The 23,784-nt window shown below is 38.7% G+C and overlaps 2 protein-coding genes across 3 annotated transcripts; one reads left to right on the forward strand and one right to left on the reverse strand.

Annotated features, from left to right (window-relative positions):
• Positions 1 to 548: 548 nt before the first annotated feature.
• On the reverse strand, positions 549 to 8,041 carry LOC137879690 (E3 ubiquitin-protein ligase MARCHF9-like). 2 transcript variants are annotated; one of them, XM_068720594.1, is made up of 5 exons: positions 7,354 to 8,041; positions 6,425 to 6,698; positions 3,664 to 3,819; positions 2,551 to 2,743; positions 549 to 1,505 (listed from the first exon to the last, which is right to left on the reverse strand). In XM_068720594.1, exons 2-5 carry the CDS (start codon positions 6,653 to 6,655, stop codon positions 1,207 to 1,209), a joined length of 879 nt encoding a protein of 292 aa, XP_068576695.1. In that variant the 5' UTR covers positions 6,656 to 6,698; positions 7,354 to 8,041; the 3' UTR covers positions 549 to 1,206. The 2 variants fall into 2 exon arrangements, with proteins under 2 accessions (XP_068576695.1, XP_068576694.1); XM_068720593.1 differs by having other exon boundaries at positions 6,425 to 8,041.
• Positions 8,042 to 11,649: 3,608 nt separating this feature from the next.
• Positions 11,650 to 22,696, forward strand: cdk4 (cyclin dependent kinase 4). Its single transcript, XM_068720351.1, has 8 exons — positions 11,650 to 11,907; positions 17,868 to 18,102; positions 18,184 to 18,319; positions 18,491 to 18,658; positions 18,924 to 19,033; positions 20,731 to 20,781; positions 20,861 to 20,996; positions 21,888 to 22,696. The coding sequence occupies exons 2-8, from the start codon at positions 17,885 to 17,887 to the stop codon at positions 21,975 to 21,977; spliced, it is 909 nt and encodes a 302-aa protein (XP_068576452.1). The 5' UTR covers positions 11,650 to 11,907; positions 17,868 to 17,884; the 3' UTR covers positions 21,978 to 22,696.
• Positions 22,697 to 23,784: the final 1,088 nt, after the last annotated feature.

Here is a 23,784-nt window from a genome sequence, read left to right on the forward strand (position 1 = left end):
TGCTGTTGATAAAATGTTTCCAATAGAAACGGTAGCCCACCCACAGTCAAACATCACGAATACAGAGTTCAGGGAATATAGCGAATATAAGTGAAGGATTCTTAAAACTTCCTGTATAGCTATTTCTCACTTTTATTATTTTCACTGTGTTGTCTATTGAATGGAAATGCTGCAGGTCCCTCTGGGTGTCCTCTGAGTCCGCTGTAATAATCTTCTCAGTTCACTCTGTCAAGAAGGGGGTGACATATTATAGCCCCCTCCTGCTGGAAGGCTTGACGAGAGACTTGTTTTTCGTTCATAGGTGCAGAAGACTGTCTGCTGTAAACTGAGCTCGCCCTTTGTCTTTCTCTGTCCTTAGGAATGTGAATGGATTTTCACTCAAGCCTCTCCCAAATTTTTTTTTTTTATTTATTTATTTGCTCGTCGAGAATAAAGACAGACAAACTCAGATGTTATTTGATTTTGCCTACAACAATCAGAGATTTGTGTAATCCCATAAACTATGATATATACATTTGTTTTCAAGCTAAATTTGCTAAGATCCATCTTGTTGCCTAAAAATGAGATAAAACACACAGTTCCACTTTGAAATCAACAAAGTCTTTATTACAAAACACTAATTGTACTTTAAGGGTATAATACTGTAGTTTAAGCTATTGTGCCTTGTTTTATTGGGCTTTTCAATATCTGATCCATTGATGTGGACCATCAGGAATATGTTGAATTAGGGGGGCTGGGGCCATTGTTGTGGTCACATGAGTTGGAGCACAAATTATTTTCACTATCAAACTCTCTCTTACAGAGTAAAATCCAAATCAAACTTAATGACAATCATTTTCTTTTTTCTTTCGAAAGCAAAACATAAAAACAACCATTTCAATTACATTTTGTAACATTAATTATAGTGATAAAAAAATTCTTAAAGCTTAATAGCTCTAAGAATCAAAGCGTTTTCTTTTTCAAAATGTATGCATTTTTTCTTATTTGTCTTGTTTTCAGTCTTTGTCTTTAGAGTCTCTGATAAAACTGCAATGTTCTCCCTTTGCCAAAATATCTTCTGTTGTCCACTTTGAGCTAAGGGAGATGTGAGACTAGACGTTAACGGCAGTGTTTATGTGGCAGATTGGGATTTTTTTCCCATTAAATCCCAATCAACACTTTGATCTCCTCATCAGACATCAGAGCACTTGTCTGTATGACCCAGCCTCATACAGTGGTCACCCTCATGACCACCTCATGGTTGGCTCTGCGCAGACTGTTGGGTCTTAACTGGCTGAGGATGTGCAAAATGGTATAGCCACAGTGGTGGTTGAGAATAGTCCTGACATGTCGACTTGCTCTCTGTCCGCTGTCTGAGTTCCTGTCAACACGACCTTTACTGCTGGAACTGATGGGGTCACCTAAGTCCTTAGCTTTCTCATAGTTCAGCACTTTCCACTGCTGGTTCACCGCCTGCCAGCGCTTAAAGATCCGGAAAACAGACGATCCTTCATGGATTATAAGGCCTGGGCATAAAGGACAAAGGGTGGGGGAGGTTGGGGCAGGAAGCAAGGTTACATATAGACAAACAGTTGTTTGTTCAATGAGAATCAGGAAGTAGTAAAAGGTACAGAGTGAATAAGAACTATATGTTCTCAAAAATAAAAAGATTAATATACTAGACTTGTTTGTGGGTATTTTGGACTGATGTGTGGTTAGAAACACGTGTCGATGAAAATCCCTTCAAGGAAGAAAACAGAATGCAACAAATATACTCATGCAACACAAATGTTATTTCTTTTGTTTGTGCTGTGCACTTAGAATAAACAAATAGCACATAGATACATTCAGAATTACTGTATTGTGTAAATTATCTCCATTGTGCTTTGCAGTCAGCCACTGAGGTATAAATACAAAGTAAGAGACGATGATAACAGCATCTATTGGATGGATTGTCATGAAACTTTCTACAGACATTCATGGTCACCAGACGATGTATCCTACTCACTTCAAGATCACCTGACTTTTTTTAGCACTGCCAGCACGGTGACATTTTGGGCTCTTTGAAAAAATGTCTTGACAACTGTTAAATAAATTGCCCTAAAATTTGGTAAAGAGATCCATAATGCTCAGGATGACTGTGCTGATCTCCTGACTTTTCCTCTGGTGCTGCCATGAGGTTCAAATTTGGGGTTTTGAGTGAAATGTCTATTTTTGGATGGGTTGCCAGAGCCGCTAGCACGACTGTAGACTTTCCGTCTTGTTAATAAGACTGGTTAATTAAAAGCCTAATTATACTTGTAATTTGGCACTGGTTATAGCCTTGAAATAGCTGCTCCATTTAAACCCAAGTAAATATGAATACACAATTCATTTTTTATTGGAAATGTTTAATTGTGTGTCTGTAGACAATTTGCCCATTTTTTCCGTACTCAGCTTACCTGTTAATACTCTCTAGATAGCAACTAATTGGAATTAATTAAGTGACGTATACCATGAGTATATCATTTAACACTGTCTCCATATTCCTTATAAACAGTACCAGATCACATAGTTCTGTGTGTATCTTACCTATACAAACTATGTCCATGAAGCCATACATGCCGTAGCATATCTGGAAGAGAAGGTCCTGCCGCTGCCATTTGGCTGAAGGGCTGAGAGAGGACCACACCAACCAGGAGATACTGGCGATGAGGAACAAAGAGCCCAAGATGATGGCTGCAATCTGCACCCTCTCAATGACAGTCAAAGAGATGGCCTGCCACTAGAACAGACACAAAAATGGACTGAAAGTTTGAACTTTAGATGTCAATTTCAAAATCCTTCTCTACTATGTGAGAAACTGTAATAGTGAAGGGTTTGTCTCAGAGTGTAAAGCTCTACACCTTTATATTGACGTAACCACAGTGCTTTGTCAGTCACCAACGTGCTATAAAATAGCAGGTTCACTGAGCCTCTGCTGCCAGGCTTTAACACAGATAATGAAACCAGAGAATTACTGAATGAATTAAACAATTTCACCAATACCATCACACCAATTCTCCAGAAATATTATAGTGTCCATTTATAGATGCAGGGATTGTAGCAAGACAAGCGTCTGAGGGAACAAGCATTTAATCTGATAGTTTCTCTGTTCCAGCATTCAGAAGCTGACAACATTTGGTGATTTTGTCTGTTCGTCTACAGTCTGTGTGCCACACACTTTGGAAATGTGCAGTGTCTCATTAATTTGTTCTTGGCATCTTCCTATAAGTCTTCATCACTTTCTTCTTCTCCATTTGTCAGTAAAAAAAAAAAGAAAACTGTATAAATAGCTCTGTGAAAATGTACATGCTTGCTACTTATCTGCCAACAGCAACATGCTTCCTGTTAGGAATCAGTGAATGTTGACTGGACAAAATCAGTCCAAAATGCCTTTGTGGAGTGGGTGATGTCAGCACTGCATTGCCTCTACTGTATGCCATTACATTCACCTTCTGATCAATGACCTCAAATGTGATAACTGCCAATCACTCACTCAAATCTGGCACCGTAAAGTTTGCAGATGGCTTTCTGCCATGTAGCTTGGCAGTCTAATGGCAAGGACTTGATTCATATTGTTCCTTTAAACGTTTCTACCCCAGGAAGAATATTTCCACATTACAGATGAACACAGAGAGAAAGACAGAGACAGAGCGGCTGTACCTGAAGTGGGTTTTTGGTGCTGATTGCCAGGACCTGGTACTTGAAGTAGCAGATCTCACAGCTCCAGGAGCCTCTCTCACTGATCCAGCGGATAAGGCAGGACTGGTGAGTACAACGCACAGAGCCTGCACAGCGACAAGGGCTCAACAGCTCTCCCTGCAGGACAAAACAAGCAGCTGCATTCAGCAGGATCTTGAAGCTATTATTGAATCTTCCTGTTACAAGATTTGATTTGGCAAAGATAACAGTAAAAATATAGATGAAGATATTTTTCACGAATAGAACAACTTGCCTCCTCAGCCCTGACAATGTTACTGTCATATTTTATCTATTGAAGGCACAGTGTTGATGTATTCAGTTTTGTTGCTGTTATGAAGCTGGAAAAGGGATTAAAAAGATAAAAGCTTGGAGCAAGCACCAACAAATATGATCAATATGAAACTACACAGTATGCATGGACATGGAATAATAAGTTTAGAAACTTAAGATATTAAAAAGAATGGGTCTGTTTTGATGGAGCATGACATCATTGCATTGTAGCTTGTATTTTGTTTGTTTTGTTACACATTTTGTGTTACGGTTGATATTAGTATATTTGTCTCCAATGATATTTTGGTGTATTTATCAGAGAGAGAAAGGGTTTCAAAGTGACATTAAACATTAAGTAATAATGACAAACAACAAATCATTATTACCATTCAATATAATTATGACCTATCTGCAGCTTTCTTTTAACCCAATCTTATCACTTTAAGAGTATTTATCATTAAAGCTTTGATGTCTGCACAGTAACTGCATGGATCTCTCAGGATAAAACTCTTGTGCATCCCAGGTTTTTGTATATTTGACCAGGTTTCAATCGAGTTCCTGCTTCTCTCTAGGTTTGTTAAATCTATATGTTGGTGTTTACAGGTCCTCAGTGACTCTGGTTTTGTTACAGTTAAAGAGCGACAAAACTATCCCATCTCACTACTAAAATCTAAAGGTCGAGGAACGTTTTTTCCTGTTTTATTGTCTCTGGGTCGGTAAGATCAAAGCTCCCACAGCTCCATTGTTACTATATATAGACATACATATAGAACATATGAATGAAAGAACTATGACTCTTTAGATTTCTCTGTCATTCATATATATGTATGCATTATTCTGTGCCTGTACAGGTTACCACAGTGTTTATTGTCTCCATCAGCAGTGTGTAGGATTCTGTATCTCCAACTCTCCAACGTCTCTCTAACAGTTGCATGAATTTGTCAGCTTGCCTTTCTCTCTGTTCACAACAACAGTTGGGATGAGATTTTTGGAGCAGTGATCAACTCCATGACAATTGGACATACAGAAATAAATGGAGTAAATGCAGGCCAGAATTCCTGAGAAAAGCTTTCAACAGTTGATCTCCCATTTAATTATGACTATAGGGAATAAAAGCAAGGGTGCCTCATTGTTTTACGAAAATGTTTTAAGAAGAGGTTGATATGTTCAGAGGATATCACAAATTCAAAATGTGAATCAAAATGTAGTAAATGTAGCATCAATATTCTGGTTTTGATGCATTTCACTATGTTCTGCTTAACGCGTTTGTGGATACAGTTTGCTTCTCTCGTGTCACTTTCATGTATCCTCGAAAGAAATCACAGGACATCTGGTGCAGGTTTTTGCCGTCAGTGTGAGACTCCCTAAGGCCCTCGGACTGACAACACTCTTGCACATCTCACTTTATCTTCTGTCTGATTCCAGGTAATGTGCTAGGTCTTTAATTAGTTGGATATCTGGAGGGGAAACAAAAACTTTCTGAGACCTCTAGCAAAGAATGTCTCTTAGGCTGATTTCATCCTTTATTGCTCAGATGCCACGTCTCAGACAAGAATGACATAAGCTTTTTAAAAACATTTTAACTTTCTGTGCATCCACCCCCTGAGCTCTCCATCATGTGAGAGGAAGACACTGTACTTCACGTGACCTTTCTGTAGCCTAAAGGAATGACTAAAGGTTTGATCCTACTGAAGAGTCCTTTCACACATTTTTGAAACTTCTACTGCCTCCCTCACTCAAATCCCTTGGAGTAATAATCAGTATAAATTTCCTTTATGTCGAGGAATCATTCTCCAAAACCTTTCTGCATTGCTTTTTTTAAATGGTCTAATTTTGTGCATCAGATGCTGAATATATTACTGATCAGATCACTGTTGATGGATTAATTCTTTTAGTCATTCTGGATTTTATAAGTAGCAGCCTTAATACACACACAAGGTATTTGAAACCGTAAAAGGTTTACATGGCACCAAGCTGTTATTTCTACATAGGCCTATATTGTACAAATATTTTGCAAAAATATTCTTAAATGGGTCAACTTCCTAACAAATAATTGCATTTGAATGTCTTATGCTTTTCTGAGCATTGCTATAGTTGGTTTGCTTTCCGAAAACAACAAAGTTTAATTTTCACTTTCACATATTCTAGTATTCATTTTTATGGTAGGAGACATTTCTATGGATTCTTGAGCTCAAACAACAATAGAGTAGTGAACATGGCCTCTCCTGACCTGCTTTTGAACAGACTTTCTCAGATGAGCACCACGTGGTTTGAGGCCCCATGAACCAGCAAGCACCTGCATTGCTGTAGTGCAGGTTCCTACAGGTTGCTGGAGCCCATGTAGGCAAGTCTTGATGTTTGCTCATGGGCACTAGGTCCCTACTGGATAGTTGACCCCTTGTTAAAGCACAGGCACCCACAGTAGTACCTTTATTATTTAGCCTAACTATACCTTCTCCGGGCCTTGAAAGCAGATCCGGCATTGCGGTGATCGCGTCCCGCTCTCTGAGAGACTCGGGAGGGAAGCGGCGTCCAGGCCTCCTCCCTCGGGTTTGTCTTCTTCTGTATCCTCCAAATCCAGGCTGCGTGGCCGGGAGTCAGAGCCATAATATTCCTCCTCATCATCCCGGTGAGAGCAGTTCAACTGCGGCCAACCACAGCCTCCTATAGCGAGCCCTCGCATCCTGGTCTGCGTGTCCGGGTCTGTGCCCGTGCCAGTCCTCCTGCTTGATCCAGAGCGCATCAGTACCAACACTTTGAGTTCATTGAAAAACATCCGGATGCGATACTTAAACATTCTTCAGCAGATTTACTACACAGGCACAACTGCTCTGTGAGACAAAACAGCCTTCAGCTTGACTGTGGCAGGTTCATTATAAATTAAAATCAACATTACTATTATTATTGTTAGGCTTGTTATTGTTAATGCTATGGCATCGAAACCATTTGATCCAAGTAGGCAATTTACATCTTATTAAATAAAATACAGATATTGGTCAAGGAAGCACGATGGGCTTTTATCCCATCTCATTAGCCCATAGCGCTTTGCATATCCTGTTGTTATAGCATGTGCACCGCAATCCAGCCAATAGGGGAGCATTATTTCTCATGGATAGAGCCAATGGAGGCTGAAAGCCACGAACTGTGAGGCACCAACATTGAAGTCAGAAGGGTCCAGCATCTTTCTCCCATGCCCACATTTTCAGCCAGGTTAAGAAGCGCTGCATTGTTCCACTTGGTGTTACTACATGAGCAGAGGACAAAATGTTGGAGTCTATTAGTCTTCAGGTGGAAAAGCAGCGAGGGTGTTTGAGGGGGTTGATATTAAATCCTATTAACAACTAAGTCAAAGCCGATTTATATCTGAGTTTCTCCATTTACCTACAGGGGAGATGATATTACGACAGCAAAGCGTGCATCCTTTGTTGTCTCGCAGTGGCATCCATCAAGTCACCAGTTTTTCCTCTTGATTCTTCTTCTTCGCTCGAGCCTCTTTTTTTTGTTAGATCGAGTGGGTTTCGTCCGACACCTTCCGACAACGCCGTTACAAAGTTACAATCCAGCAGCGTTGCATTTTAGAGATGGATACGAAAAAAAGAAAATCTGATGAACAATTCAAATTAATTTCACGACAAGTTGCACTCACAGTTCTCTGTTTTTCCCAACCATCTCTGCGCCAAAAATCCGGAGGAAGGAGAAGATGTCAGATATGGATTCCTGCGAACACAAAATGAGCCGACTGCGGGCTGCAACCGTCCCTTCCGGGTTGTTAAAACAACCGCACATCATCCTCAAATCTTCACCAAATTAAACCAAGGCCTCCATGAATCAGTGGGACGATAAACTGCCACATGGCAGGCTGCGGCGACGTGTCCACGACCTCCAGGGTGTTGATTGTCAGTTGTTTATTTTAGGCACGTCGGTGCAAATGTAAACTTCTTTATCGGTTTAGTTACAGACAGCAGTTTTCCTTTTAAAAAACACCTTCCTTCCTGCGGCTGAGAAGATGAGTTCCATCCGCATAGGCAGCGCACTGACAGAGGCTGCTGTCCGAGGTGCTGCTATTCGCGTGACGTGTTGGCCACGTGCTGATATCCATCGGCTGATGGAGAAAAGAAAAACAACTATTGTAAGACGCGCGCGTGCGTGTGTCACCATCTCTAGCACTGTGTCATAAGACTCTAATAAACACAGAACAAAGACTCTCTGACAGAAGGGCATACAAGAGATCCAGCTTTTACACAATCACAACACGTCCGTCAGATAATTGTCTCAGAGGAGACTGTCTGCTGTTAGAAAAACAGTCGCTGCTCCACCATCTCAAAGAGAAGCTTTGTATTTGTTTGCTGAATTCAGCTTCTTCTAAATGAAGAGGCTATAATTATCATAAGCATTATGGAATAAATATTATCTCCAGATAATCATCAGCTTTTTCTAAATACATCTGTGTTGAATATCAGAAAATGTGTTGAAGAGAGTCACGTTTATACACGTTATGAATAGGATTTGTTTTTAACCTGTCCCTGTCTTCCTTCAATGTAAATATACAGCCAGGGGGTAAAGAGATTAGCTAACATTTGAACAGCACACATTTACTTTAAACTTAACATTATTTCCGATTTAGCTTCCACATAGCTTCCCAATATTACATTACATTACAGTAATTTAGCAGACGTATCTAGTTTAGTATCTATCTATATTCCAGCGTAGACGCAGCTACGGGAGCGGGAGCAATTTCAGAATCACAAGAGGTTTTGTGGTCGTTCTAGGTGATCAATCATTTGTTAGATGATTGGAGCCATTATGAACCGTTTGAGTACAAGTTTCATTTTTAATTGGACAATTTTCTTTATCAATCCAAAAGTGATCATTGAATATCAATCTGATGGCTTAATTGGAATGAATCTGAATAAATATACATCACAGTTTTCAGTAATATGTATGTTAAAAGAAAAACAGAGCAAACAGATTAAAATGTGAAAACAACACTACAAAGGGAGACGACAAAAGAAAGAAGACAAATTCAAGTTGATGGAGATCTAGATGGTTTAATGATAGTCAGTGTCTCATGCAGAAACAGACATCCATGTGTTCATCTTTTAAAAAAGAATATCACTGAAATAGGGCAGCCTGGATGTTACAGATGTTTTTATGTACAATGGAAGCTGCAGTGGAAGATAGCATGTCAAGGTGATCAGAGGATTAGAAACACAGTGTGGTAGGGAGAGATGTCAGTTACTGACAGGGTTCGAGGCATCAGTGGGTGGTTAACATTATTACAGCGCCAGATAAAAGATTATGTCCTAAATGAGCTGATGCAATGAAGCCCAACAAATATATCATCCTTTTAAAGAGGATGTAAAGAAATATGTTAAACACACAGTAATTAAACAAACATATATTTATGATATCTTCGGTCATATCTCTTCTAAAATGTAAAATTTGGTCAGCTCTATGAAAAAAATGTTAAATGCTAACAGAAATGTTAGCCGCTGTGTCAGCTGTTTATTACACCAACATTTTTCAACATTTGTGGTGAAAAACTGAGAACTGGTTTAAGTTAAAAAAAAGAATGTTTTCTATACTGCTGCTGCTTATTCTATTTTAGCAATTTGTCTGAAAGAAATCTCAAATTAAATAATTTTATGTTGAAGACATTATGACTTGTCACAGTAGAAAGAAACACAGATGTAAATAATAAAATGAATGATGGCTGAACTCCATTTAGCTGCTTCAGTTTCAGGGTGCTGGTATTGCTCATGTTGGCTCACTGTCACACTGTTATTACTCACTGGGATACTTTAAAAGAACAGAGTCATTGTTAATGTTATCAGTAAAACTTTTGCTTTTACTATGAATCGTTAACATGTCTGCAGTGAAAAGGGCCTAAAACAGTTGGAAACCTCTCATTCAGAAGTATCACTTCAGCAGTTCTGGTGGGGCAAAACTTGACTCTTTTTTTTTAACAACTTTTGTCCCAGCCACTGAGACACTCTGAGACAGTCTGCACTGTGACTGTGCTACTTCCCCATTTCTGGCCACAAGTGCGGATACTGAGAGCGTCTACTTTCTTCCCTCATGCAACAGTAACACAAGCGCAGGAGCAGTTGGCTGGGAGGAAAACTGTAAAAGCATTTAAAGACTGCATCCCAAATGGTTTGGTTGTGCTGGACACCAGAACACATAAACTATGACCGTCCAAATAGTTTATTTATAGGCAACCACAAGTCTACCATTCATGTTTTTCTGTGATCACATGCTTTTAAAACATCATGTGTTCAAAGCTGCCGGACATTCTGCAGTTTGTTTGTAACCAATGAACACCCATAACAGAACAGAAATCAAAATGTATTGAAGAATTGACTCTCAGGCGTACTATTATTGAAAATTATTTTTGGAATAATCTACTTGAATTCAGTCTATTTGTCAATTTTTGGCCCATTTGGACCCTCACTAACATCTAAAGCCAACAAAACACGTTAGTGTCTTTATTCAGATGTCTGGTGAACAATTCCCTGAAAGTATAGAGGCCATCAGAGCAGGACGATCATTCAGACTACTGTGACTGACTCGCCAAAATAATAAGTTATAAAATATATTTTAGCATTAAATCAGTATGCACCATACTGATGAATGTTTCTAATTCAATCACTGGTTTACTAATGAAAAATCTGTTATTTTAATTACTTAAATAGTCAAGTCAATTATACTTTTATCCCACACAGGGAAGTTCATGTGGTCAAACACGTATAAAACACAGAGGTACACTTCATGTGTCCTAACAAACACACACACACACACACACACACACACACACACACACACACACACACACACACATAAACATATCCTGTGCAATGCTGGCAAAATAAAATATACATTATAAACATTATACAATCTAGAAAAAACCCCTCTAAATCTAAATACACTAATTCATGGTATAATTAGATTTTTTATTGCAACATATCCCAGATTTTCCCTGAAGCAAAGTCTGCAGGACTGATCTCATTACTACAGAATGAGACAACAAGAGATTTCGCTGAGACAAAACAAAAGGAGAACGGGCTTCATTTGTTTTATTCACTTTAGTCCCACATAGTTATTTTACTTAAAATTATATGGAATAAATTTCTGTGTACAGTTTTTACACAACTGTATATCATACCAACAAATAAATCTTTGTCAAGAACCCCACACATTTTCAAATACGCTTAAAGGTTAATTCAAACTATTTACAGTACAACTGTGCACCATACCTGTAATTAGCAACTAAAGCTTATTTTATGGTTGGCACATATAATCTACTGTTACATGTTATTCTTTTTTTCTATTTGTTCTATATATTATTCTAATATATTTAATTATTTTCTTTTTTTATTTTAGATGCTATTGTTAAATTGTGTTATGAGCTATCACTTTAACTTGTTTTGTGTGCAAATAAATAAACAAGAATGAATAGGGTGTGTCTGATATTCTTAGGCTTATATTTTTAGTATCTGAAATAAGCAGTCACATAAAAGCCTTTGTAGAGATATGCAAATACAACTACAATATTAAAGCATTCTTCAGCATGGATTATATGATTTTTGTAACTTTCCAAGGCTCAGCAGCTTTAAGGGCTTCACACATGACAGGCTATGCTGTGAAGATTTTTTTTAAGCTCCGCCTCCACCAAGAGTTGCCAGAAGCAACAGGAAGCGACGACCCAAAAAGAGTGCAGGCTGGAAGAAAAAAAAAAACATTGGAGGCCGAAAACATAATCTGTTGATTGTCTTCTGCACCTCAGTACCACTGCTGGAGCTGTAAACCTCCGACTGGACCCGACCCGCTGCTCCTGACCTGCTTCTGGAGGAGTTCTACGTGGCAGACTAGTGAGCATGTCCTCCTCATAGAGCGAAAGTAGAGCTCACCTGCCGCAGAAAAGACACGGGCGAGGTAAGTGAAGTATCCGAGCTGTCGTGCTTCATTAGTGTGACACTTGGGCAATTTGTGTAATGTGGCACAGATGTGGAAATAGAAGTTGCTGGCGGTGATCTGTCTCTGCCGTCTGTACTTTTTACTGTCTTCCTCCGCCACGTCAGTGAACATGTAGGTGAGGAGGGGGGGGGGAGTCCGCGTGGCCTGTTGTGGCTTCACTTTTTTGAATGCCAGTTTAATCAAAGGAGCGCTATGGAGGAGCACCACGTGTCGGGGACCGAGGGCTCTCCGTCTGTCCTGTTTCTGCCTCCGCCCACTGGCCCTCAGTGTCCGGCGGCTAGATTAAGTGGATAAATGAATGAAATGTGGGGAATAAAATAGAGCGGATAATCAATAGGCCACAGACAGCCTCTCTATTTGCTGTACTAGGCCTCAGTAAAATGTCCAGGTGTTAAAATCTGCTGTTTCCTCTGGTGTTGCGTCACCGAGGAGGAAACAAGGAGAGGGTTTTAGGGTGACAAGTAATGAGCAGCCTGACCACTTCCTGGAGGACCAAATGAGGTTTTGCACAAAGCCGGATCTTTCATTATGAGACAGTGAAGCCCTTTCAATTCATTCTATAATGCAGTGAACATGTTTTTAATCAAGCTTTTGTTTTGTTGTCAAACGAAGGTGGGGACACTGCAGGGGTAAGAGCCAGATGATAATAACAAGACAATACAGGCAAGAGTTTAGAACAGTGACTTTATGGCTGTAGTTTGACATCCAGAGAGCACTCAGGGGTTTATTTTATAAATATAAAATGTCTGGCTCAGTAAATATATGTAAAAATTTACCAAAAATAAGGGATCCTATACTTTTCTGCTACTTTCTACTTCTCCTTTACTTCATATGAGAGGCAAAAGTACTTTTCACACCACAACGTTTATTCGATAGCTTAGAGATTATTTAAAAAAATATAGCCAACAAGTAAATTAGGATGTAATATTGTAGACTAAGATAAAAAATGTTGCATATTTTCTGGTAATTCAGTAAATATATAGTCCGTATGAAATAACCACATGGTAATGCCTATTTTTGTGCACTCTGTGTCAAGTAACCACTAGATCCAGAGTTATTTCTGGTTTGTTCACTTCCACCAGTATACGAGAGAGTATTTTACACAGCATTGCAGCAATAGAGTATCAGATATAATTAACCCTATATGTACATGTTGGGTTGTAAATGTTTAGTAGAACTGTTTATCACAGCTCTGGTAAGCTTAGCATACAGATCTGAAAGGCTGTAAATAAATGTGATTCATCAAAATGTTACAAATTAAGCCCCAAAAGGCTTATGTAAAGTATTGCTACATTCAGTTGTGACTCTGCATTTATCTGTTTTCTTCTCTGGGGTCTCTGGAGCAATCATGTATTGAAAGTTATAGTCCAAACAGTTATAGTCCGTCTCATGCTGTCAACAGAAAAAAATGACGTCCATTTAGAGCGTCAGATGTTTGAGTGTCGGCTTTAGAAAATAAAGAGACTGGTACTCAACAGGAGAGAATGAATTTCTCATTCAAGTGTTTGACTTTCAGTGGATTGTGTTTCTGCTGTTTTGTTGCTGTACTTTTCTCACTCTCCTCTGCAGAAACTATTTTAGCTCCAGCCCGACTTCATTTCTTTCACACTTACAAACCCACTGTGCTCATAGTTTAATCCCAGTTCAATTGACAATTTAGTGTTTAATTAATACTGTTATTAATCATGTTAGGACATTTTTATTGAAATCAATGTTTTGTCTATAGAAAGTCAATAAGTAGTGAAAAATGCCAATATCCTTGAGCCCAATGTCATGAATTCCAATTGCTTGATTTATCCGACCAACAGTTCAAAACCCAAAGATACTTTATTTTACTGTCAAATATGAAACGTATTGTGTCAAAGCCTCACATTTAAGAAGCTGGAACCAGCAAATGCTTGGCATTTTTGTTTTTAAAGTGACTGAAAGGATTAATTGAATATCAACATTTTAAAATAATTTTCAGTCGACTGTTTGTTGATGTAGTCGCATACATTTTTCAGTGCAGTATTAGTATTAGGCTGACAGTTATAATGTTAGTGGACGATATATATGAGAACATACATTTAAGATACTCTTTAAGAGTTAAACCATACAAGTCCTGTTTTTGTTAGAACTCAAGAGCAGATTGAACATGAATGGAAATTGGCTATAATATTTATTTATTTATTTATTATATATATATATATATATATATATATATATATATATATATATATATATATATGTATATGTATATATGTATACAATGAAAGACCTGAAAGCAGGCACAATGTTTTTTTGAGTTAACCATCTCTCACCTCACAGGAATGAGGTTGTTTAGATGATGATTCTCTGCTCCGCACAGCCTGATCCCATAAACTTCACTGTAAAAGCCTTAAAAGTAGCAGAGGACCACAGAACGGCCATCAGTGCATTGAAATAAATACTGGGTATGAAGGTGACAGGTGTTAATGTTGAGTAGGCTCAAACAAAGGGAGACAAGGATCGGGATGTTGCTCTCTGTGGTCGTGTGCTGATGGATGGAGGAGGCCAGAGGAACGTTAGAAGGGGTGGGACAGAGAAGCTGTTTGGGGTTGAGTGGTTGAAGGTGCTTTCTGTGCTGGCAGAGTGGCGGCCAAAAGTCCTGCTTCAAGTATATTTCCTTTAAAACGGTGTCCCATTCAGTGAGTCATTTGACTTCTTCCAGGAGGTCAGGTACTTTTGTTCTGTAGCTCGCAGATTCTAAAACATTTGGCAAATGTAGAAGAGTATTCATAAACTCCTCTGTGAATATGTCTAAAAATATGTCCCACATTTCTGCACTTTGCACTGAAAGTACCTGGAGAGCTCTTTTGAGGCTTCACTCTAATAGAGGCACAACTAGACATAAAAATCCTTTGCATTTAGCTCTAAGCATAGTTGACTCCTGCTGCTAGAATGGTTGAAGTATGATAAGGTTGTCTATTAGCGACTCTTCTTTTTCACTCAAAAGGTGAAAAGTGGGAGTGAAGCCCTCATTGCCTCAATATAATGTTAAAACTGCATCAATCAATGTTTTTTTAAGGAGCAACAGGTCAAATGACTGTGTAATGTAAATTAGTACCCTACAATACAGTTCCCCTTAGCACTACAGAGCGTTTTAACACCTTCCAGCTCATTGTTTTGATTTTACAGCCCTCAACTTTACTTTTTTTGATTCTCAGCACTTTCACCAGTCATTACCAGCAGTATCAGGCTCTCGTCCATTACTGCCAGCCCCAAATAGTAGTCAAACAAAATAAGCACCTAGCTGGTGAACATAGTGGAACATTTATTTGATAAGGAGCCAGATAATTCCCTCAGAAATTGGTGGAGACCAAAACGGAGCTAAAAAGATAATGAATATTGGATTTGCAACACTTGAAATTAATGCTAATGTCGCTTTGTGTCTGCTGGGTGTGTAAATAGGCAACTGTTTGTTAGCATGTTTGCTGTCAGAACTTTGTCAGGTAATAAAATGTCAATATTGTGTTTATGTTCCATTGGCACCAAGTGGCCAAAAATAAATGAGTTAATGTGGGTTTAAAGATGTCAGCGTCTGCCTACATTTTAATGTGTAGTTGGTAGTGTTGAGCATCCCGGTTGTGTTGAATGTAACTTCACCTTCCTGATGATGCAGCCTGTTCATTATCAGGTCATCAAATACCGACTCATTGTCTCACCCAATCGGCATTGGATATGACACACACAAGATACCCTTTGGCGTCTGTAAGAGAGGCCCCGGGCTTCAGCTAACTCTAATGTAAACCCATCCGTGGCATTATTAGATGTTTAGAGGCCGAGCAACTGCTCCAGCTGTACATTAACTCTGCGTAGGGAGGAGATCAAGATCGACGGATGGGTCAAACAAACACGACTTTAACCCAGTAGAGCACTGTTCATGGCCTGTGTGAAACCAAAACTCAATGTTGACTTCTTTTAAGAACGTTACATAAGGTAACTTACTTATTAACGCACTCAACTTGAGTATGTAAGATAAGTTTTGTAACAAACTTACTTATTTTAGCCCAAACCATGATCTTTTCCTAAACCTAGACAAGTAGTTTTGTTGCCTTTAATGTCAAAGGGTCCTGGCCTGTTTGTATGTGAGCAGTTTGGAATGGCAACGGGTTGGATGATGATAACTGAACCTTATTGACCCCTGAGAGAAGAATATATATATATATATATATATATATATATATATATATATATATATATATATATATATGTGTATGTGTGATACAATGTACCGTGAGACAGACACAATGTGTCTATTAAATAGTTTAAATTTTAATTATCTTTGGTTGTGTTGGGAAATGTTGCATATCAAATCACTGAGCAGTACTGCTTCATGACAATATGTGATTTCCAGGTGTTTTATATCACTGATGAAGTGCTTTGACTTTTTTTTTTTGCCATTTAATTTACTGGATTAGACATAGCCATCAATATATTTTATCTAGAAACAGTTTTTCAGTCTTCAATACTTTGTAATTGCAAATGTTGCACATTCAGCACTAAACCAGAATGGCCTGGTCAGCTACTTGGCAAGTCCGGCAGGTTGTTTTGCTTACAGCATGCCTCTCTTTGATGCTGCCTCCTCTGTATACAGCAGTTTTCTAAAAGCTACACACTGTTAGACGGTTTGATGGAGCAGTGTTTCACAAACAGAAGTACTAAAGTGGAAACGCAGCCCCGAAGAGCATAGTGTTACAAAAGCTCAGTTTGGTGTTATACAAACTATTACTGAGAACTTGCATGACTGCACCACATCCTTATTTCCTCCTTGGACACTGATGTGGGTCAGTGGTTTACTGCTTCATACATACAAAGCAATCTTTTATTATATATCCACCAAACTTCTCACAGCCAAATTATGAGAGAAGTCAATTCCATGTCCAGTACAGAGAGTTTATTGTACTGGTTTAATATAGTCAGATGCTTTTTGTGGTTTAAGTTTTTATTTACTTTGACTTCATCTAGCACCACCAGCAAGTCAAAATTGAATTTGTCCAATACTTTGGTTTATGACCAAATACCTTCAAAACCAATGACATCCCCATCAGCCTCAGCTGTGCTTAATGGCTTTAATGATAACATGCTAACATGCTAAATTAAGTGGTAAACCGGGTAAATATTACTTGCTAAACCTCAGCATTTGGCTCAAAGCTGTGCCTCACAGAGCTGCTAACATGTCTGTAAACTCAGTCCTGTTTTAATGTATCACATTTAGAAATACAGACTGATTATGTATGGGACATCATCTGCAAACATAATAATAATAATAATAATAATAAGAAGAAAAGAAAAACAAACAAAAAAGACTGAAATAAAGAGATTACTGATTGTTGGATGTGTTTATGTTTCTTGCCGTCCCGTTTTTTTCATTGCATCTTCTTCAATTAGTAGATTTTTGTTGCAGCTTATTTTCTGTACTAATTCAAAGTCTGTGTACTGGCTTGTTTTTGGGTCGAGGGTCATTTCAGTTGACAATGGCAGTGAGCTCCAGGATGAAAGGTAGTGGGGAGGGTGGGTGTGTTATATTCTTTGATATAGGGATGTGTATAAGTACGGATAAGGTTACCGAGTTCGTCCATTGTTCATTTCCAGTATTTTCAGCTCCATGCTGCTTTTTGGTGTGATGTATCAAAATCTCTGCTTCCTTCTTTATTGGGAGAGTTGTTCACACACTCTGATTTTATTTTTTTCCAATGTTATGCTTTATAAGGTTCATTGTAGTAAAAAAGTAATGTACATATATAATAGGGCAAGTGGGCTGCTAAGAATATTATATTTTATTTTAAATAAAACATTGTAAACTGTACAAATGTGATTACCTCTCATCATCTCATAATTGTAGTTAAACGCATTAATAGCTTTTCCATCTGATCTGCGTGTCATCCTTTGTCTCTCAGTCTGTTGGATCTTGGCCATGGCCCACGGCACCAGTATCCAGTATGAGCCAGTGGCAGAGATTGGAGGAGGCGCCTACGGGACGGTTTACAAGGCCCGAGACATAGAGAGTGGGCAGTTTGTGGCTCTGAAGAGCGTGCGTGTGCAGACGGACCAAAATGGCCTCCCCGTCTCCACAGTCAGAGAGGTGGCTCTGTTGAAAAGGCTGGAGCAGTTCGACCACCCAAACGTGGTCAGGTAAGATGGCTATACAGTGTTGTGTTGTCTACAATTCACTGTGAACACTTATCACAGAAGTCACTGTTGTTATTGCGACAGGCTAATGGACGTATGCGCCACCCAGAGGTCGGACCAGGAGACGAAAGTCACTCTGGTGTTTGAACATGTGGACCAAGACCTCAAGACGTACCTAGAGAGAGCCCCAGCTCCTGGATTATCCCCCGGCCGCATTAAAGTGAGAACTAACTGAATCAATATGTAAACTAATGTATAGTCTGTAAAATAGTTAGAAGGAAGAAAACTATGTGTTTTTCCTTATTTCGGGTCTTTTAACCCTGTTTTTAAAGCAACCTCTGTTTGAATATTTGGTTCCAGTTGAAATATTCCTGTGTGTGTGTTTCTGTAGGACCTGATGAGGCAGTTGCTGTGTGGAGTTGCATTCCTTCACTCTAACCGCGTGTTGCACCGAGACCTGAAACCAGAGAATATTCTGGTGACCAGCCAGGGCCAGGTGAAGCTGGCTGACTTTGGACTGGCCAGGATCTACAGCTGCCACATGGCCCTCACTCCTGTGGTACAAACTCACCTGGACCACAACAGTTGTGTGTGTGTGTGTGTGTGTGTGTGTGTGTGTGTGTGTGTGTGTGTGTGTGTGTGTGTGTGTGTGTGTGTGTGTGTGTGTGTGTGTGTGTGTGTGTGTGTGTGTAAGTTGCACTTAAATTCCTCACTGACAATCAGTGTCTAACATGACAGTCTGCTGCCGAACATTAACCATGTGAATAAAAGCTAAATTTTAAAAACATGCCACCTGGAATGGCTTCCATGTTTGTGTCTGCCAGGTGGTGACTCTGTGGTACCGCCCCCCCGAGGTTCTGCTGCAGTCCAGTTACGCCACACCTGTGGACATCTGGAGCACCGGCTGCATTTTTGCTGAGATGTTCAGACGCAAGTGAGTCAGCAGAATAATGTTCAAATAAAGAAGACGGACACTATATACAATATTTATATTTGTCATGATCAATATTGTGTCTGTGTTTGAATCTAGAAAGGTAACATGAACAGATTTTGATGTCATTTGGTGAGGACAGAGGCCTTGGGCAAAGGAACCATGCGTTCAGTTTTGATGGTGATCTAATTAAGTTTCAAAGTAGCAGAGATTCGATTATATATCCTGAACCATTGCAAGGGAGAGGTTTGTGCTTACAACGGGAGTTCTAGTTTATCATTCAACTCCTCAGGCTAAATAGGAGTTTAAAACTAATGAAAATGTCTCCTACAAAATACATTTCTATACCACTTATTGACAAACATGTTTTGTTTTTTCACTGGCAACAGTTTTTTCCCCATCCTGAGTGTGGCATCTTTATACTGCGCATAAATCCTACGTAGGGCGGGTAGGACGTACTAAACACAGCCTCTTATTTCAGGTTTAGCTTACCAGGTTAGGGAAACGTTGTGTCTTTGGTTAAATATTGACTAAAGTCTTGTCCCGTCTTGTTTTTCAAGTCGGCAGATATAATGCTTTGAAAATGAACAGTTTGCAGATATGTTAAAGGTACAGTTCATCCCAAAATCAAAAATACAAATGTTTCCTCTTACGTGTAGTGCTATTTGTCAATCTAGATTGTTTTGATGCGAGTTGCCTAGTCTGAGAGATATTGGCTCTAGACTGTTAATGTGATATATTTTTTTATATCTATTAAATTAAATCTGAAAGTCTGCACTTCAACCACATATTGACTGCTTCATTTTAATTCCATTGGAAACATGTAAAGAGGCAAAATTGGATTGTCACAGTCCAAATACTACTGGCCCTGACTGTATGTTCCACCTTTAGACTCGTTCTATCATTGACGATAGTAGATGCACTCATTACCTGGAGATGTGAGTGTCCACACACATGGTGTGTTTGTGTGCCAGTCAGAGCAGCCGGGATGAGTTTGCAGAGGGTTCAGAATATATCTCTAAATGGATCACATAACAAGTTTATCTGCGGCTCCGAGGAAATCTGGTCTGTGGCCCTCAGACTGTCGGCAGTCGAATTGGTGAAAAACAGTTGGGCTTTGCCTCACTCATTATGTTACTGCATATATATATGCATTTTATGTCAGCCGTGCCTCCTCTTCCAACCAGTCTACAATAAATCTACTCTGAAACATTGACATCTTGAAGTCATCGCCATCATACATGCCGACACAAACCCACTGACGCATTAGTAGGTGTTAACACGTCCACAAACAGTTACTGCAAGATTAAGTCATAATGTAACCAAAGCTTTTTTAACGCTCATCAGTCTTGTATGCAGCATATCCCAGATCAGCTGAGAACCAGTACACACACACGCACGCAGTAGCTCCATCTAGTGGTACAAATGACACAAGTCAACTGTTTGGAGTTTATTGATGGGGATGATATGATGGAACATTCATAGTATCATGAACATGTTGATTTGGGTGAAATGTTAAACTAAACTTGTGCAAACGGTAGAATCATTCAACTTCATGCCAAACTTCATGTTGATCTGCATCTGAAGGACATCATGTTATTGTTTGCCCTCCTGCACAAACAGGAGTTTCAAAGACCTGTGAATAACAAATAACAACTGCTTCAATGTTTTAACTTTGGTGCAATCTTTCTGTCTGTTAGACCTTTGTTCTGTGGAGAATCAGAAGTGGACCAACTTGGGAAACTTTTTGAGTGAGTAATAATTTCCACACTTACCTGACTGGATGATTCATATTATACTGATTGCTTTGGAAACTATGTGTCATTGCAGAGTTATTGGCTTGCCACCAGAGGATGAGTGGCCGACTGATGTTACACTCTCAAGAAAACACTTCCCCCCTCTCTTACCTCGCCCAATCACCGACTTTGTTCCAGAGATAAATGAGCAGGGGGCGCAACTATTGCTGGTAAGACTTTGCCATGATTTAAAAATGTTGATGTCAGTCCATCCTGGCTGGTATTTGATTCATTTTCAGATGTGTAGAGAGTTGAAATCATGGCAGTGACGGATCAGTAAACTGAAGAATGATCTTTGCTCATAGTCCGCCGATCTTCAACACAAGAATTTATCAGATTAAATTCTTTTGATTTATCTTACTTATCCTGCTGGTTAAACTAGAGGAGAGAGGACTTACAACAGTCCTGTTTAAAGCAAAATATTCTATTCAAATTGTTATAATTTTATAATTATATATTTAATTTACAGTGCGGGTAAAACTGAAAATAAGATCAACAGATCAAAAAAAGGAAGCGTACAGAAAAAGTTTATTTTCTGCAATTGAACCAGTGACGTACAATTCATTTAAAAGTATACAATATATTTATTTATGCCACTCTATATCTTGTAGAAAATATAGCTTTAAGTGCAAAATAAAAAACAGTTTTAGGCAAGAATTTATTGAAATAACCAGATTAAAATAACTAAATGCTAATGACTAAAGAAAGCTAACGGTACAGTAACATACACTAACTTCCTGCACTTTCCGCTGGTTGCCTGGCAACTGGTCCTGGCCAAATGACAGTCTGACACATAACCTCATATAAACGCCGTATTGTCTTTTATCTTTGAGATATAACATGTTAATTAGTAATTTTAGAGGTGCTTGTAGGAGGATTTTATTACTCTGGACAGAGCCTGACGAGCTGTATCCAGTCGGTATGCTAAGCTCAGACACAGACGGAGAGTATCAACCTGCTCGTCAAACTCTCTGCAAGAGACTGGAGTATTTCTCAAAATGTCGAACTGTTTCTTTAAGACCTGACACCGCTCTAATACCCTGCTATTCTTTCTTCCATAGAAAATGCTCACCTTCGACCCCTTGAAACGAATATCTGCCCTGAATGCCCTAGAACATCCATATTTCCAGGACGAGGAGACATTGACTTGAAATGGTGCAGTGAAACGTGCGGCGAGAGGTAACAGTGTCTAAGCTTAGACCTGGCCTAACCATAAAGGATTTCAGTTTCATTCAGTGCATTATCTTTCAAGACGTCTGAGTTATGCTTTGGGATATTTTTGTTGTTGCTCTTACATCAAAAAAGGATTAAAGTCTGAGAAATGGAATAAAAAAAAAAAAAAAAAAAAGAGTGAACTTAAGGATCACTGGCATGCTTTCCAGCGTCACAATTAATGATGTTAACATGTCGTGTCTTCAAGGACAGTACCAGTGTTTTTGATGTTTGATTTGTTTGTCGGTCTCATCCGCAGGGACTGATGCACAGAAACGTCTGTCAATGTTGCTCTTGTTACTTTTGTACTGTGTTTTGACAGAAGGAAGTGGCGACGTCGTCTTTTCTCGTTAGTCTGAAAAAAGTCTGACAGAAGTGACACCTCAGGGTTAGATCAGTCGTTAGTGGTCTTATTGTATTTGTTTTTATATTTATCATACTAAAGGAACAATAAGTTTTATTGGAAATCATGAGGAAAAGAAATAAATACGCACAAGACAGACGCGCATGACAAAAATACTGGTATTGTCCTTAAATACTGTCATAAATTGTTTCTGTTAACGGAGGACTGAAGGTTTGAACTTCATTTCATATTTAACATTTTTTGGAATCAACCAGCACTGAAACTACAAATGAATAAAAAACAGTTTAAATCACATTCAAACTTGTTTATTATTATTATTATTATTATTATTATTATTATCATTATCATTGTTATTTTACAGATGGCAGTCCATATACATTGAATAAATGTTATTCTATGAAAATGAAAAAGTCATGGAACTATATGAAATGCTGACAAAAATAGAAGTTAGTAATAATGGACCAAATAAACAGTTAAAAATAATGAGGCTGTCTAAAAGGTGTTTTTGTGTATCACATAGAGGCGACCAAACGGTGTAGTGCTGCACTTTCATAAAGTTAGGGGACTTGCTGGAGACCGATGTTAAAATGGAAGCTGAGATATCCTGAATTTTAGTCCCAAATTTATTGTTGGTCAATTTTCCAAAACGGTGGATCTTACACTTCCGACAATGCAACATGGCAGCTAATGTTTTGGTAAGATGCCCACATTTTTCAAACTCCACGCTGAGTTTGTACCTTAGGATTTATGTTAATTCATGTAAATATGTTTCCAAGTCCAAACTGATGACTACACAGTATAACTGGAGGCCTTTTAATGTCTTAAAGGCTACTAGTGAGTAGAAGGAATAGTTCAACATTGGGGGAAATTCGTTGTTTTGCTTTCTTGCTGACAGTTGGATAAGTAGATCAATACCACTCATGTTTGTACTATAACTATGAAGCTACCACCAGCAGCTGGTTAGCTTAGCATAAAAACTAGAATACTTGCCAAATCCAAAATGTAAAACAAGCTGGACAAGATATAAATGTATGAGATAGAATGTGTCAGTTTGCTTTAGAGGTGCTTGTAGGTGGATCTTGTTTCCACCTTTGTACAGAGGAAGGCTAGCTATTTCCCATTTTTATGCTAATATGCAAATAGTATCAATCTTGTCTTCTAATTTCCTTGGCACTTCCTCCAAAATACACAATAAGCCAACATTATTTTAACAAAATAAAAAATCTAATTTAATAAATTGATATATGTACCAAAGAGCATTCTATGGCACAAAAACAATTTTCTATTTTATTCCCTATTGCAATGATCCATAGACATCCAGATTTATCCTGTGCATCACCACTTCCTCACTTGGAGGGGACAGACCGTGAGGCAGGGAGAGA

The sequence above is a fragment of the Cebidichthys violaceus genome, unplaced genomic scaffold, assembly GCF_023349555.1.
Source record: "Cebidichthys violaceus isolate CVI_PGR_0920_01 unplaced genomic scaffold, fCebVio1.0.p SCAF_25, whole genome shotgun sequence".
In the NCBI taxonomy this organism is placed as follows: domain Eukaryota; kingdom Metazoa; phylum Chordata; class Actinopteri; order Perciformes; family Stichaeidae; genus Cebidichthys; species Cebidichthys violaceus.

What these genes read in the sequence shown, in the direction of transcription:
- LOC137879690 (XM_068720593.1), bottom strand. Translation starts at nt 6,769, where the DNA reads ATGTTTAAGTATCGCATCCGGATGTTTTTCAATGAACTCAAAGTGTTG. An exon ending in GCACCAAAAACCCACTTCAG is followed by an intron (nt 2,744 to 3,663) that starts GTACAGCCGCTC and finishes TGTCTGTTCTAG; the next exon opens with TGGCAGGCCATCTCTTTGAC. An exon ending in CATGGACATAGTTTGTATAG is followed by an intron (nt 1,506 to 2,550) that starts GTAAGATACACA and finishes CTTTATGCCCAG; the next exon opens with GCCTTATAATCCATGAAGGA.
- cdk4 (XM_068720351.1), top strand. Translation starts at nt 17,885, where the DNA reads ATGGCCCACGGCACCAGTATCCAGTATGAGCCAGTGGCAGAGATTGGA. An exon ending in ACATGGCCCTCACTCCTGTG is followed by an intron (nt 18,659 to 18,923) that starts GTACAAACTCAC and finishes TGTGTCTGCCAG; the next exon opens with GTGGTGACTCTGTGGTACCG. An exon ending in GCTGAGATGTTCAGACGCAA is followed by an intron (nt 19,034 to 20,730) that starts GTGAGTCAGCAG and finishes TCTGTCTGTTAG; the next exon opens with ACCTTTGTTCTGTGGAGAAT.